This window comes from Salmo salar, chromosome 18 (assembly GCF_965601325.2).
Source record: "Salmo salar chromosome 18, fSalSal1, whole genome shotgun sequence".
Taxonomy (NCBI): domain Eukaryota; kingdom Metazoa; phylum Chordata; class Actinopteri; order Salmoniformes; family Salmonidae; genus Salmo; species Salmo salar.
This window is the reverse complement of record NC_138308.1, coordinates 19,180,387-19,195,938: the sequence shown is the minus strand read 5'-3', so window position 1 is coordinate 19,195,938 and position 15,552 is coordinate 19,180,387. Positions and strand designations below refer to the sequence as shown.

Genomic DNA, 15,552 nt, shown 5'->3' with positions numbered 1-15,552 from the left:
CCCATGTCTGTACGGTTGCCATTAGTTAACACAGCCACAAAGTCAAAATTGGTTGTATCGTAAACATTCATGAAAACAAACAATTTGCCTTTAGGTCTTCCTTTAAGGTTAGGCACAAGGTTAGCAGTGTGTTGAAGGCTAGGGTTAATGTTATGTTTCAAATCAGTTTTTAAGAATATAAATAGTCAGAAATGGGCGTGGTTTATATATTTATGGCTGGGGTAACTAGTGACGACTCATTGGTACTGCTAGCGGAACACAAGCCCCCATATTGAGCTTGGCTGCGAGCAGAACGGTTGTAGTAAGCTGCACATACCCAGGGATGGTCTTCCTTTAATGCATTTCAATTAGACACAGATGGTAAGGGTACAGTAGGGGTTTTATTTAGGAACAGTGCACCATAACTTGTTGAGAGATGTCGACGCGGTCGGAGAGAGAGAAAGCCCAGAAACTGAATGAGCAGCATCAGGCCATTCTGTCCAAAATGCTCCGAGAGGACGACAACAAGCACTGCGCTGACTGCGAGGCTAAAGGTAATCTCAGCTGCTGAAATCTAGACAGTGAAACTAGGTTAACCCACCTAGTGGTCGTGGTTCCATATACGCCATCCCATCCAGCCACACATGGGAGTTTGACTTCTGCCTGAGTGTGAATGAGCAAGCAAACAGACATTGGCTAGCTAGCCAAGGTATACCGCTCATTCCATTTGACAGGTTTGTTAGCTTGCTAGCCTAGCACGATGGAAGCAACACAAAAAGCAGGTATTGGCTCCGATGTCCTTCCCTCCAATTTATTTATGAGCGGAAAAACAATATCGGAGACCAGTCTACGATAACGGAGGGTAATCGGTCACCAGTATTGCCAGCATACAAGCCAATATGGGCGGATAATACAATGCTGATGTAGCAGTGACTGTCAAGCAGGTTTTCATCCAGTTCAGCGAACCACCCATCTGTGATTAATGAATGCCTCTTGCGTCATGATGACGTGTTTTGCTAATGTTTACCTTACGTTTATGGACAGTCCCTATTTTCGTTTCACTATCAGCTGCAAGTGTGTTGACCATGACCATGCGAGCAATGATCAGTTAACAGCATGACGTGTCCATATTTCATACCACTGGGTCCTTGCTTTGCCCTCGAGTTTCTCTGGTTGGGCTCAAAGTTAGGCTTTTGAGATGTGACTGTAGTTGCCATGGCTCCGAGAGAGTCCAGTCCAGACTGGTTTTCACGTGGTTTGGGGATGCTGGTTGTTTGACAGATGGGGCCAATGAACAGCACAGTTTATGGATGATGCTGTAAAATGAGGGATGCATCCAGGAAGAGGACAGGTGACAACCAACAGCTTTGCACTATCCTTTGTCAGACACAAAAGTTGACCCGGCACACACTACACATTGCTCTTTCAAATTCCAGATTCTCCTCCGTCTGAATACAATATATTGTATAGCCTACATGGGTATTATCCCAATCGCGTGTTATCAAATTTGTGCACAATACACCCACCCATTGCAAATGGATCCCGGACAGGCTCTAATCTGCAGAATGGTTCTCTTTGTTTTCTATTCTTAGCCTATGTAATCCTGCTTTATGTAACGTTGCATTATAGCTCAGTCAGGTAAAAGGAAGTGTCAGTGTTTGTTTATTAAGTGAAAACTCCACTCAAGCTGCAACCTTGGGCGCTGTATAGGTGAATGCTCACACTGCATCCATCTGTTCGTCCGCCCACTTTGTGTTTGTAAGTGTGTCTGCATGCGTGCGTGCCTGTGTGAATGGCTCACATGCTCGTGTGTGTGTATTGTGAAGCATTGTTCCTGTAAATTGTGCGTGTGCATAGCCTATGTGTAATGATTGTGAGATGATGCTGTCAGCTCATATTTGTTAGCACTGTGTTAGAGAAAATGGAAGGAAAGCGAGAGAGAGAGAGGGATCGTTCTATACTGGGGTGTTGCTTATCTCCTCTCCCCATACTGCCTCTGTCTCTCTCTCTCTCTCTCTATCTTCTCATTGCCTAAGCTCTGGTTTCTATCTCTCCAGTGTCCACACAATGGGAAAGGAAAATTACCCAGCATCCTTCACTGCTTCTCCTTCCATGTCCTACAAGATGGGGCAAAGCAGTGTGTTTCTGTTTTAATGGCTTCCCACCTACAACTCTGGTTTCAGGACAGTCTCCACCATGTTGCTTTACCAGTATCCATGCCTTTGAGATCAGAGCTGGGGTTGTTTGGAGTCTGGACTATACACTTGGGAATTAGTGGTAAGACCTTCCTCAGGCTTAGGGGTCAACTCTTCTCTGCAATCAGAGGAAGATATTTTCAGCTGCTTTCTTCCTCCGTGTTGTCATGCTGCAGTAAGAGTTGATAGTCATTTGACTTCAGACGTCACTGAGTAACAAGGGCCTGAGGCACTCTCGCTTCACTCACTATTTAGTCAAATATGTAAGCTGGCACAGACATGTTGCACTGTCTCTCTCTTTCTATCAATATGTCTCTCAATACCACGTATCTGCCATTTGTGCTAGTGCTGAAGTTAGTATTAGCAAGAGGGAGATGGCATCTCTCTCTCAACACACACCCCAGAGGCATGTTGACCTATGACTGGATGGGCAGCCCTCTGATAGGCTGGCCCAGGCCGGGTGGGTGTGGCTAATCGGTTATATCATCAAGCTCCATCTGATCTCACACACACACACACACACACACACCACACACACACACACACACACACACATACTATCAGTTGGCTTTGTTGTGCCTAGCCTACTAAACCCAGGCCACACAGGAAGAATGCCTCTCGTTTAATTTCCACCTCTGCAGTGAAACGGGGAGAGGAGGACTAGGTTGTGTGTGTGTTCCTAGACAGCCAGGACTATGCGTGACAGACCTGCAATAATGGTGAATAGATGGGGTGTTGGCCCGTAGCTTTGACTACTGCAGTGTGATGAGTGACTCACCTGAGCTGCTCAGCTGTAATTCCACCCTGCTTGTCTCTGTGCCTGTAAACACTGTGTGCACACTGCCCTAAATTCTCAGGGTGGGTGTGAACAAATGTTTGTGTATACCTCTACCGTTGCTGTGTCTCAAGGAATATAAGCCTAGGCTAGAACAGAGTGCTTTCCTTTTCGATCATTAGACTAGCCTACTTGTGCTGGGACCGTAGCATGTGTTTACTGGTAGGCTATCATCTGGCATGGCAGGGGCACACTCTTTGAGCTGGCATGATTTTCTCTGTGTTGGCACGGCAAGCTTGGCGAGAAAGCCAGATGGGCACAGAAGGTTGTTCTGCCCCCCCCCCCCCCCCCCCCCCTGGATACCCCTCTCTCCCTCTCTGCGTGCCTGTGGGAGCCAAAGCCCATATATTGTGTGGCTCTTGAAGTCGGCCTGACACGATGACACCTAGTCTGATATCCTGCGTGTTTTTGTGAGCCACTATTCAATGAATCCAGTGATTCTGCAAGAGGGATTAGCAACAACTCTCAACATTTGTGGAAAAGTGCACCAAATATAGACGCCTCTCCCATCTTCGCTGTGTCTGAGGCCTGCCTACTGTCCCTCTTATCACCAATAGGTGGTGCCAGAAGCCCAATAACTCAGTGGGTGAAAGTCAGGGAATCGATGGAGAGGAAGCCTCATTTTATGATCTCTCAACCCAATACTTTGTGTTACTTCATTTTCTTCAGGGGACAGAAGTAACCTAGTAGTTTGAATGTTATCTGATGATGTGGTGGTAGATGCCCAGTCTGCCCTATGGCTCAGCGCCAGTATCCACAAAGCATCTGAGTAGCAGGGCTGATCTAGGATGAGTCTTGCCTTTATAGATCATAATGAATAAGACTAATATAGACAGATCCTAGATCAGCTCTGGTACTCTGAGATGCTTTGTGGATACAGGACCAGGTGCCTGCATACATCATTGACACACACAGCTCAGGGGAGTCGGCTCCGTCACATCCAGCTCTGAGGCCCGTCAGCAATCGATTAAGTGAATGTCTTTATGCAACAAATGTTAATACATCGAACCGCATCATGTCGAACCGAAATGCATTGTTTCATTCCTCTAATGAAACCGACTCTACCGAACCGACTCTTCTGAACACGGCTGGCCTTCTCTGGGGACTAGTGCCACAGCCTTGCAACCTAACCTGGACTGCACTGCATCCAGCCACCACCAGGGAGCAGCAGAGCGCTGTTCTCCAGTGCTGGAGGTCGAAGTTGTCCCCCTACCCTCAAATCTAAGATCTGATAGGCCTGATAATCCTAACCAATAGGGCCTATCAGATCTTAGATCAGTTCAGGGGGGTGACAAATATCTAGCCTAACCCTGTATCAGTGGTTGAGTGCTACTTGATCTACGGCAACTTGTTCCTCAAGCACTTTGTCATTGATTGGGTGGATTTAATTTTCCACAGCTTTGAACAATGGTGACACAGACAAGGCCAGGAGTAGGAAGTTGCTGAGACGACCTGTCAGTGTCTTCTGGAGAAATGTCGTCTACGGCCACCAGCTTCCCTGTTCTACGAACACACACACACACACACACACACACACACACACACACACACACACACCCAAGCCCTGTCCTCAGTTTGACGGCAGTGGCCTTAATTTCAAGCTTGGCTGCTTGTCTCCACTAGTTTGAAAGCTACACTGTCACTCACCGAGGGTCCAGGGGGGTGGGTGGGTGGGTGGGTGGGTGTGTGTGTGTGTGTGTGTGTGTGTGTGTGTGTGTGTGTGTGTGTGTGTGTGTGTGTGTGTGTGTGTGTGTGTGTGTGTGTGTGTGTGTGTGTGTGTGTGTGTGTGTGGGGGGGGGGGGATGTGTTTGTTAGGTTCAGTCGGTGGTTGATCTTTGGCAGGGGGTTCTGACTAATCAGCTAATCAATGCTCTTTAGTCTGGACCACGCTTGGCCTAATTGAATGAATCAGTGTTTTAATGCTGGGCTGGAACAAAAACTATTACACTCCTGGAGTTGGTACAGTAGCAGAATAATAACTGTGTGTCTGCCTCTGTGTAGGTCCGCGATGGGCGTCGTGGAACCTGGGGGTCTTCATGTGTATCCGCTGTGCTGGCATCCACAGGAACCTGGGGGTCCACATCTCCAGAGTCAAATCTGTCAACCTGGACCAATGGACCCAAGAACAGATCCAGGTACCATGGGTGTGTGCGTTTTATGGGGGTGTGTGACGGACAATGAGGTCTGTGGGTGGTTTTTGGGGTGTTGTGTTTTGGTTGCGGCTGAGTGTGTGTGAATTAGACAGATGAAGAAAAAATGGTGTTTTTGAGGATGGGGCGGGGGGAATTAAATTAAAACCAAAGTGTAGGCCTGTCTGTGGTTTGTTGAGGAGTTGTCTGTCAGGGTAGATGGAGCTTGCATCTCTCTCTGAATGTTAATTGCTGTTTTAATGGCTAATTAATTCCTGATGGGTAATTATTCCAACGTTAGCTCATTCATTCCTCCTATCAAATCCATCATTCTCCTCATCTTCCTGTGGCAGTTATCTTCTGTGTGTGTGGTGGGGGGGCTGCCTGCCTGCCATGCCTGTTTGTGTATGTGTGTCATTACCAAGTGCAAACTTACTAGAATGTAAATAGAACATTTCAAAGCAGTTGTGGTGACACTTTCTTTTAATTCCATTTGTTTTTGGAGACCTTGCCCTCTGCTTGAATATGTGATGCATTATGAAGCTAGAGATGTCTAATGATATATTCAAGGCTGTTATCTCTCTCTCCCCTGTGTGTGTGTGTGTGTGTGTGTGTGTGTGTGTGTGTGTGTGTGTGTGTGTGTGTGTGTGTGTGTGTATAGAGTATGGTAGACATGGGGAACAACAAGGCCAAACAGCTGTACGAAGCCCACCTCCCAGACACCTTCAGACGTCCACAGACCGACCAGTATCCTCTCGTCTCCCTTTCTGTGTGTTTAGTAATAATGAACCCCCTCTGTGTGTTTAGTAATAATGAACCCCCTCTGTGTGTTTAGTAATAATGAACCCCCTCTGTGTGTTTAGTAATAATGAACCCCCTCTGTGTGTTTAGTAATAATGAACCCCCTCTGTGTGTTTAGTAATAATGAACCCCCTCTGTGTGCATCTGCATTTGACCAGCACCCATCACAACACAGTTCCTCTTCCCATGTCACTTTGGACCCAATTGTGATGAAACGCACATTTGGACACGGCACCTTTGCGTGCATGGGTTGTGTTGGAGAGTGTGAGGCAGCATGGTAGCTGGGCTGCCTGCTGTTCTGACAGGACAGCTGTGTGTTCTTGATAACAGCTGTTCCTGTTCAAACTCAGACTGAATTCACACGGTCTGCCTGGTTCAAGTCTCTAATAAATCATCTGGTGTCTAGCTTTGTCGCGGGATGGGCATCGGTTTTGCCTTTTTGATGGCTCCTGCGAGTTCTGACAGTAGTTCAAAGCCACAGGGGTCAAACTAGCCTGACTAACTGGTAGGGAGGTCAAATGTGTAGGCCTATGTATTCATTGTGTGGGGAGTTGGAGTATTTGAGATAAGGCTGTGTGTTTCTTTGCTTTCATGTTGTCCTTCTCCCCCTCAGCTTTTTTGTTGAAGTGCCTTTCCTTTTTCATGGTTCCTTTGTCTGTCTGTCTTTTCTTCACTCCCATCTCCTTTTCTGTTACTTCTCTGTTGTCAGGTTTGCTTGTCTCTCTCTCTCTATTTTCAAATTCAATGCAGTAGACTTAATTGACATGGCAAGTTAAATTACTTAAAGTACTAGACAAAAGTTTGGACACCTACTCATTCTATGGTTTTTCTTTATTTTCTACATTGTAGAATAATAGTGACATCAAAAATATGAAATAACACACATGTAGTAACCAAAAAAGTGTTAAACAAATCAAAATCTATTTGAGATTCTTCAAAGTAGCCACCCTTTGCCTTGATGACAGCTTTGCACACTCTTGGCATTCTCTCAACCAGCTTCATGAGGTAGTCACCTGGAATGCATTTCAATTAACAGGTGTGCCTTAAGTTCATTTGTCGATATTCTTTTCTTAATGCGTTTGAGCCAATCAGTTGTGTTGTGACAAGGTAGGGGTGGTATACAGAAGATAGCCCTATTTGGTAAAAGACCAAGTCCATATTATGGCATGAACAGCTCAAATAAGCAAAGAGAATTGACTGACCTTCATGTCTTAAAGTAATCTGGAAAATTTCAAGACCTTTAAAAGTTTCTTCAAGTGCAGTCACAAAAACCATCAAGCGCTATGATGAAACAGGCTCTCATGAGGACCGCAACAGGAAAGGAAGACCCAGAGTTACCTCTGCTGCAGAGGATAAGTTCATTAAAGTTATAAGCTTCAGAAATTGCATCCCAAATAAATGCTTCACAGAGTTCAAGTAACAGACACATCTCAACATCAACTGTTCAGAGGAGACTGTGTGAATCAGGCCTTCATGGTCGACTTGCTGCAAAGAAACCACTGCTAAAGGACACCAATAAGAAGAGACTGGTGGAAGTGCGTCCTTTGGTCTGATGAGTCCAAATTTGAGATTTCTGGTTCCAACCGCCGTGTCTTTGTGAGACGCAGAGTAGGTGAACGGATTATCTCTGCATGTGTGCTTCCCACCGTGAATCATGTAGGAGGAGGTGTGGGGGTGCTTTGCTGTTGACACTGTCAGTAATTTATTTAGAATTCAAGACATACTTAACCAGCATGGCTACCGCAGCATTCTGCAGCAATATGCCATTCCATCTGGTTTGCGCTTACTGGGGCTATAATTTGTTTTTCAACAGGACAATGACCCAACACACCTCCAGGCTGTGTAAGGGCTATTTGACCAAGAAGGAGAGTGCTGCATCAGATGACCTGGCCTCCACAATCACCCGACCTCAACCCAATTGAGATGGTTTGGATGATTTGGACTGCAGAGTGAAGGAAAAGCAACCAACAAGTGCTCTGAATATGTAGGAACTCCTTCAAGACTGTTGGAAAAGCATTCCAGGTGAAGCTAGTTGAGAGAATGCCAAGAGTGTGCAAAGCTGTCATCAAGGCAAAGGGTGGCTACTTTGAAGAATCTAAAATGTATTTAGATTTGTTTTAATACTATTTCTTTTTTTTTTTACTACTTGATTCCATATGTGTTCATAGTTTTGATGTCTTCACTTTTATTCTACAAAATAGCAAAAATAAAGAAAAACTCTTGAATGAGTAGTTGTCAACTTTTGACTGGTACTGTACATTGTCAAAGTACACACAACAACAATGGTGGGACCAACAGCAATAAGGCATCAGTAATAATAGTAGTGGTGGAAATAGTATTACCACTAACAGCAACAACAATGTGAATAATAATAAACTAAAGCAATAGTAGTAGGGAACTCTCAATATGACTGAAAGGCCTCATGGCATGGTATGAAAGCCAAAACATATTCGCAAAATATTTCTTTCCCCCTCCCCCCTTCAGCTCTGGCCTCTGACTCGTCTCCATGTAAATTCCAGCATGAATAAAGATGTGCCTACAGGAGCAGCATCCGAATATATTTACACACCACTTTTTCTTGAGGGTGTTTGGGCCTGCTTCGACAGCGACCTCCCTTCCTTCGCTTGTTTTTCTGCATTGTGAATTTCAGTCTTTCCCTTTCTTTCCTCCCCTGCCTCTGTAATTAGGCCATTCAGAAACATTCAATGCCGTCTTGGTAAGCAACTCCAGTGTATATTTGGCCCTGTGTTTTAGGTTATTGTCCTGCTGAAAGATGAATTTGTCTCCCAGTGTCTGTTGGAAAGCAGACCGAACCAGGTTTTTGTCTAGGATTTCGCCTGTGCTTAGCTGTATTCCATTTCTGTTAATCCTGGAAAACTTCCTAGTCCTTGCCGATGACAAGCATACCCATAACATGATGCAGCCACCACCATGCTTGAAAATATGAAGAGTGATGTGTCGTGTTGGATTTGCACCAAACATAACACTTTATTTAGGACACACAGTTCATTTCTTTGTCACTTTATTGCAAACAGGATGCATGTTTTGGAATATTTTTTAATTCTGTACAGATTTCCTTCCTTTCAGTCTGTCATTTCGGTTAGTATTGTGGAGTAACTATAGTTGATCACAATTGCCCTAAAGATGAAATCCCTGAGTGGTTATCATCCTCTCCGGCAACTGACTAAGGAAGGACGCCTGTATCTTTCGTAGTGACTGGGTGTATTGATACACCTTCCAAAGTGTAATTAATAACTTCACCATGCTCAAAGGGATATTATTTTTCTTTTTTCTTTACCCATCTACCAATAACGTCCTTCTTTGCTAGGCATTGGAAACCTCCCTGGTCTTTGTGGTTCAATCTGTGTTTGAAATTCACCGCTTGACTGAGGGAACTTACGGATAATTGTATGTGTGGGGTACAGAGATGAGATAGTCATTCAAAACTCACGTTAAACTCTATTGCACACAGACTGAGTCCATGCAACTTATTATGTGACTTGTTCAGCACATTTTTACTCCTGAACTTATTTAGGCTTGCTGTAACACAGGAATACTTATTGAATGTCTAAAGACATAATTCCACTTCGATATTATGGGGTAATGTGTGTAGGCCAGTGACACAAAATCTCAATTGAATCAGGCTGTAACACAACACAATGTAGAAAAAGTCAAGGGGTGTGAATACTTTTTGAAGCCACTGTATAGTAAGACATAGCTGTGTGACTGTGTACTACAGTGTCATTCCCTAACCCCTGACCTCAGAGCAGTAGAGTTCTTCATCCGGGATAAGTACGAAAGGAAGAAATACTACGACCAGAACGGCCTCAAAACAGCTTCAGTAAGTGTAAAAAAACACACACACACACACTGTCCACAACACTGATCTGTTACACAGCAATTGGCACGAATAATTGGTGTGTGTCTGTGTACATAACATTATTTGTGTGGGGTTTGTATGTGAATGGGAGTTTTTTTGTGAGAGGCATGTTTGTGTGGCTGGCTGCATATACAGCAGTGTTCATTTTGGCACCCTTTTTTAAAGTCTTAGTCATTTTGTCTAAAATATAATTAAGTCACATTTTTGTCGTTTTGATTTAGTCTAGTTATTGTCAAAATGACGGGGACATTTTAGTCAACTAGTAACATATTAGTCACGTCACATTTGTAATCGCCCCATTAATCTATAGTCAACATAAATCACTGACTTCCTTGTGCACAAACATGCATAGCCTTGTCCTACCAACATCTTTTTCTGCATGACTTCCTGTCGCATGATTTTTCTTCCCAACAGCCAAATTGGCAGAAGAATACATTACTCTGCAGCAGATAAAACATCTGACCTCTTGACAGGGCTCCAACTTTTTCAGTGGCTCCAGCCCATGATTTTGTCGCACCAGTAGAAAACGAAGCGGCATCACGCAATAGAAAACATTTGTTATCATTCACCTTCGAAAGTAACCTGCAGTGCTTTAGACTTGTGTGCAATAGACTATTGAGATTGTAGGCTATTCAAAAAATAACTTGTTTCATCTAACATGTCCAAGCAGGAATGCATGGTTCAAGATAATATGATGTGCAACCTAATCCGGTGATTTGTCTTGAATTGTGAGTTGACAATAGGATATTGTTGTTATATTATAATGTTAAAGTAGGGTTACAGAATTTTCAGACTATTTTGAATTTTTCAATAGAGATATAGGAAAATTCACCTTTATGTGCATAAATATCATAGGCTAATTTATTTTAGGGTTTATTCAGCACATGAGGAAGTGAAAACTCAAAACACATTTGAGCGATTGCTAACAGTGAATAGAATGCCCACTGCTAGTAGCCATGTATTAATCTAACAGTAAATGTGATGTCTTAAAAAGCGTTGCAATTGTAGGTTTGCTACCCAATGGACCGGCAATGGCCGATGAGCAATTGCTCATTTTGCACGCTTCGTATCTTAATGCTAGACCCGCTGGGCCTCGCGGGACCTAATGAGCAGTCACTCTGACTGCAACATTTGAAACAGTTTAATTCATATTCCATATATGCCGTCGCAAAAATAATAATTTGTTTGTGTTCAACAAGTTTCCTTTTCATTTAAACGTTTTTCTTAAATACTTTGTAGTGAATTCTTTCGTCATGTTTTTTTTCCCATCATATTTTAATGAACTTGTAGAAAATACACTCTGTCAAGAAGCATTATAACCATCATAATCATGTAAGCCAGATAGGCCTTTCACGTACATGCCCTTATGTCAGTCAGTCATCAGTCAAAGAGAGATCAGTCATCAGCAACACAACATTGGGGTAGGTGCATGTCTGACATCAATGTGTGTGCAATTACAATGATCATTTTTCAGTAATGTACCATATTAAATTGATAGCCTACTTTGTCAACAGTATTTATGGTGTAATGGAATGATTTTGCCTTGTTTTGTGGGTTTTGACACTCTTATGTAGGTGTCATAACCAGCCACAAAGTAATACAGCGGGTCGAAGTATGTATCATGACAGTGTTATGACCATATTATGACGGGTTGACGAGTTGTCAGCTGTTATGACGTATTAAGAATTGGTTATGACCGTGTCATAGCGTGTTATGATGCTGTGTGTCAACTAAAGTGTTACTGATATTAGATACAGCACCGGGAAGATGCAGAGAGAGTGACATGACAGCAATCGATACGATACAGATGGTATCAAATGTAACACCAAATGGCAGGAAATGAGGACGGTATCAGTTCTGTGTGGTGTGCTTCCTGAAACCATCACTACATGGTAGTTAATCAATTGGTCTAAATGTATCCTTAGCAGATGCTAAATGAATACGACCATGATCTAAAGTAAACTAAAATGTAGAATTACATCAGATGATATTAGCGAGGCTGTGACAGAGCAGAGGCAGGCGTGCGTGCTGACCTTGGTGACCTCGGGAGCCAGATGCGAGTGGGTCTCCTTCAGACGAGAGATGGAGCTGTGACTCAGACCTCCCACCACAGCGTATTAGAGAGAGAGAGAGAGAGAGAGAGAGAGATTACAGTAAACGAACATACCTAAAACAACTTGGTTCCAATACAGTATCTAAACCAACATAAATGAATCTCTCTTTACATTGTGCTTATGCAGTCAATAACGTCAGGGGAATGTGCTTTAACATCTGTCAAGTAAAGTGATAGCAATATGGGAATCTTGTAAAAAGAAAATGTGAGTAAAGTCATATGACTTCACATGAGAGATTTATCTTTAGTTTTATCTCCAGTTTTCTTAATAAAAAAAAAAAAATAGGGCGCATTTGTTAGAAATGTCTAAATTTAGATTTTGGTGAGCTTAATAGGCACACTTACCCACAGAAAGCTGAGAACAACAGTAGTTGCTTCCAAAAGATTTGGGATTTTGAAATGTTATCCAGTCAGAAGCCTTTTTCTCTTTCCTGGAGCGCACATCAAGTGGCTCGTTTGTCACAGCAGCAGGTCCCAGGTGAACAGGCCCAGGGGCCGGGCACACACTTACAGGAATCATGATGATAATACACTTTACTGTTTGACCAAATCAGGGTTTTAGCCTGATGAGGTGACCATCAAATGAATATTTAGCTCGCATGCACCTTTTTACAAATTTAACTCGGAGGCAAGTCAAAGGGTTGCAAAATGCCACTAAATGGTCCGTTTGGAGCTTTGCCCCTTGACATACTGTAGTTGTATTGTAATTAAAGTGTTCTAAGTCGTTTTCGTCAACCCAAATGTAAAAAATAATTTTCATTTAGTTAGTTTTTCTAGGTCTATTTAGTCAGATCGTCTCGTCAATTGCCACTGAAAAATAGGTGTTTGACATTTTTGTCACTATTTTAGTTGACGAAATGAACACTTTTTATACTCGTCTCAGAAGAAAAGTATGTATGGATTAAATGCATGCCCAGCTCTCTGTGTGTGTGTGTGTGTGTGTGTGTGTGGCATATGCACACATCTCTCAGATCACTGAGTGTCTAAAGCCCATTTTCCACCTGAGGCCAAACCCTCTCCCCCGTCCACTCACACCTGCTACCTAGCATAAGTCTGATAGCCTTGCTGACACACATGATGTATGCAGACTCACATCTCTCTCTGTCTCGCACCTCTCTCTGTCTAGCGCCTCTCTCTCTCGCACCTCTCTCTGTCTCGCACCTCTCTCTTTGTCTCTCTCTGGCTCTGCCAGCAGCAGTACTCTGATCTAGGATCTGTCTGTCTCTTTGTCTCTCTCAGGCTCTGCCAGCAGGAGTACTCTGATCTAGGATCTGTCTGTCTCTGTCTCTCTCAGGCTCTGCCAGCAGGAGTACTCTGATCTAGGATCTCTGTCTCTCTCTGTCTCTCTCAGGCTCTGCCAGCAGGAGTACTCTGATCTAGGGTCTGTCTGTCTCTTTGTCTCTCTCAGGCTCTGCCAGCAGGAGTACTCTGATCTAGGGTCTGTCTGTCTCTTTGTCTCTCTCAGGCTCTGCCAGCAGGAGTACTCTGATCTAGGGTCTGTCTGTCTCTTTGTCTCTCTCAGGCTCTGCCAGCAGGAGTACTCTGATCTAGGGTCTGTCTGTCTCTTTGTCTCTCTCAGGCTCTGCCAGCAGGAGTACTCTGATCTAGGATCTGTCTCTGCCAGCCACACAGATGCTGCCTTTTTATATGTAAATTAATTATTAAAAACAACTCATTATCACTTTAAGTCATTTTGCGCGGATAGCGGCTGGGGGCACGTAGTGTGTGTGTGTTAAGAGAGCTCTGAAAATATTTCTGGTTGGGTAGACACCTGTGTATAAGGTTTGTACTGTATGTGTATGTTAATCTGTGCATATGTGAACTCACATCGTGTGCTTGAGGTGAGTGTGTGAAAGACAGAATAGAGCCCTTGTGTCTAGTCCAACATCCATCACTCAGATAACAATGATGCATTGTGGGTATGAACACATCTGATGTAAGTCCTTGCATGAGCCCATTGTTCTGCCATGAATGCCATAGTACTGTCTGTGTGTCTTTGTTCAGGTCTTTGTCTCTCTCTCTCTCTGTGTGTGTGTGTGTGTGTGTGCGCGCGCAACACTGAAGTCAACAAGACCTCACAATCTCGCTGTCTAAGACTACCTGACACTCCTGGGACAATCACTGTTTCCAAATGCCCAGAGAGAGATGGTGACAAGGGGGTTGAGAGTGAAAGACTGGTACAAGATAGAGAAAGAGATGCGGCGAATCCCAAAATCAACTCTTGGCCCCTATCCCCTAGGCCAGGGGTATTCAACTCCCGGAGCCTGCTGCTTTTCTGTTCTACCTGATCATTAATTGCACCCACCTGGTGTCCCAGGTCTGAATCAGTCCCTGATTAGAGGGAAACAATAAAGAAAATGCAGTGGAATTGGCTTAGAGGTCCAGAATTGAGTTTGAGGGCCCTAGCAAATATAGTGAAAATGTCATCGAGACAATTCGAGAGCTGCTGTCCTAACTAGGTAAAATCACATCAAACAGGGTGTCTGTAGAGATGAACCCGGCACTCTCGGCCGGAAAACGCTATTGGTGTGTACGAGCCCTAACACTATACCCCTGCCTCTGATGACAACACCTTTTCATCTACTTCACCAGCTCGGTTTTCTCTGTTCTCTCTTTTCTCTCTCTCTCTCTCTCTCTCTCTGTTCTCTCTTTTCTCTCTGTTCTCCCTCTCTCTGTTCTCCCTCTCTCTGTTCTCTCTGTTCTCTGTTCTCTCTCTCTCTCTCTCTCTCTCTCTCTCTCTCTCTCTCTCTCTCTCTGTTCTCTCTCTCTCTCTCTCTGTTCTCTCTCTCTCTCTCTCTCTCTCTCTCTGTTCTCTCTCTCTCTCTCTCTCTCTCTCTCTCTCTGTTCTCTGTTCTCTCTTTTCTCTCTGTTCTCCCTCTCTCTGTTCTCGCTTTTCTCTTTTCTCTGTTCTCTCTCTCTCTCTCTCTCTGTTCTCTGTTCTCTCTTTTCTCTCTGTTCTCCCTCTCTCTGTTCTCTCTCTCTCTGTTCTCTCTGTTCTCTCTCTCTCTGTTCTCTCTCTGTTCTCTCTCTGTTCTCTGTTCTCTCTCTGTTCTCTCTCTGTTCTCTCTTCTCTCTCTGTTCTCTGTTCTCATCTTTCTGTTCTCTCTCTGTTCTCTGTTCTCTTTGTTCTCTTTCTATCATCTACTCCCGTCTCTCTCTCTCTCTCTCTCTCTCTCTCTCTCTCTCTCTCTCTCTCTCTCTCTCTCTCTCTCCACCACTCCTCAGCTCCATCCTAAATGTGCCTGTTATTGCTGTTTCTGCGTCTCTGTCTCTGTTCTCCGTATCAAAGTAAGAGAAGAAAAAAACAATGGAACAAAAATCTCACTCAAGAAAATCACCTGAATGTTTTTTTTTTTTTAACTTTTTTTTCCAGAGGTGTGTGAGGCTGGTTTGATGAATAACTGAGAAGGAAATTGCTAAAAACTCACTTTAGATAGACCTGCTCCGTGTGTGTTCTCCCCTCAGGTAGTTTAGAGAGCGGAAGACGAGGAAATAGAAGGAGGGGGGGAGAGAAACACAGATTTGGAAAATAATGCAAGCTCTCTCTTGCTTTCTCTGAACTCAAACTCTGCCTACCTCCAGGCGCCGATTGCCAACGAACACTAGTGCCGTTTTGCTAT

General features: G+C 43.9%; 1 protein-coding gene across 5 annotated transcripts in view; it reads left to right on the top strand.

The window, feature by feature from the left end:
- The first annotated feature begins 239 nt into the window (after positions 1-239).
- The window catches only part of LOC106576989 (stromal membrane-associated protein 1), a 46,965-nt gene continuing 31,652 nt past the window's right edge, over positions 240-15,552 (top strand). For 3 of the 5 annotated variants that reach the window (XM_082964772.1, XM_082964771.1, XM_082964770.1), the window contains exons 1-4: positions 241-533; positions 5,011-5,144; positions 5,800-5,885; positions 9,705-9,780. In XM_082964772.1, coding sequence (XP_082820898.1) covers positions 416-533; positions 5,011-5,144; positions 5,800-5,885; positions 9,705-9,780 — 414 coding nt within the window. In that variant the 5' untranslated portion in view covers positions 241-415. Of the gene's footprint in view, positions 534-5,010; positions 5,145-5,799; positions 5,886-9,704; positions 9,781-15,552 lie in introns of all 5 variants that reach the window. The other 2 variants (XM_082964769.1, XM_014154607.3) reach the window with 1 other exon arrangement.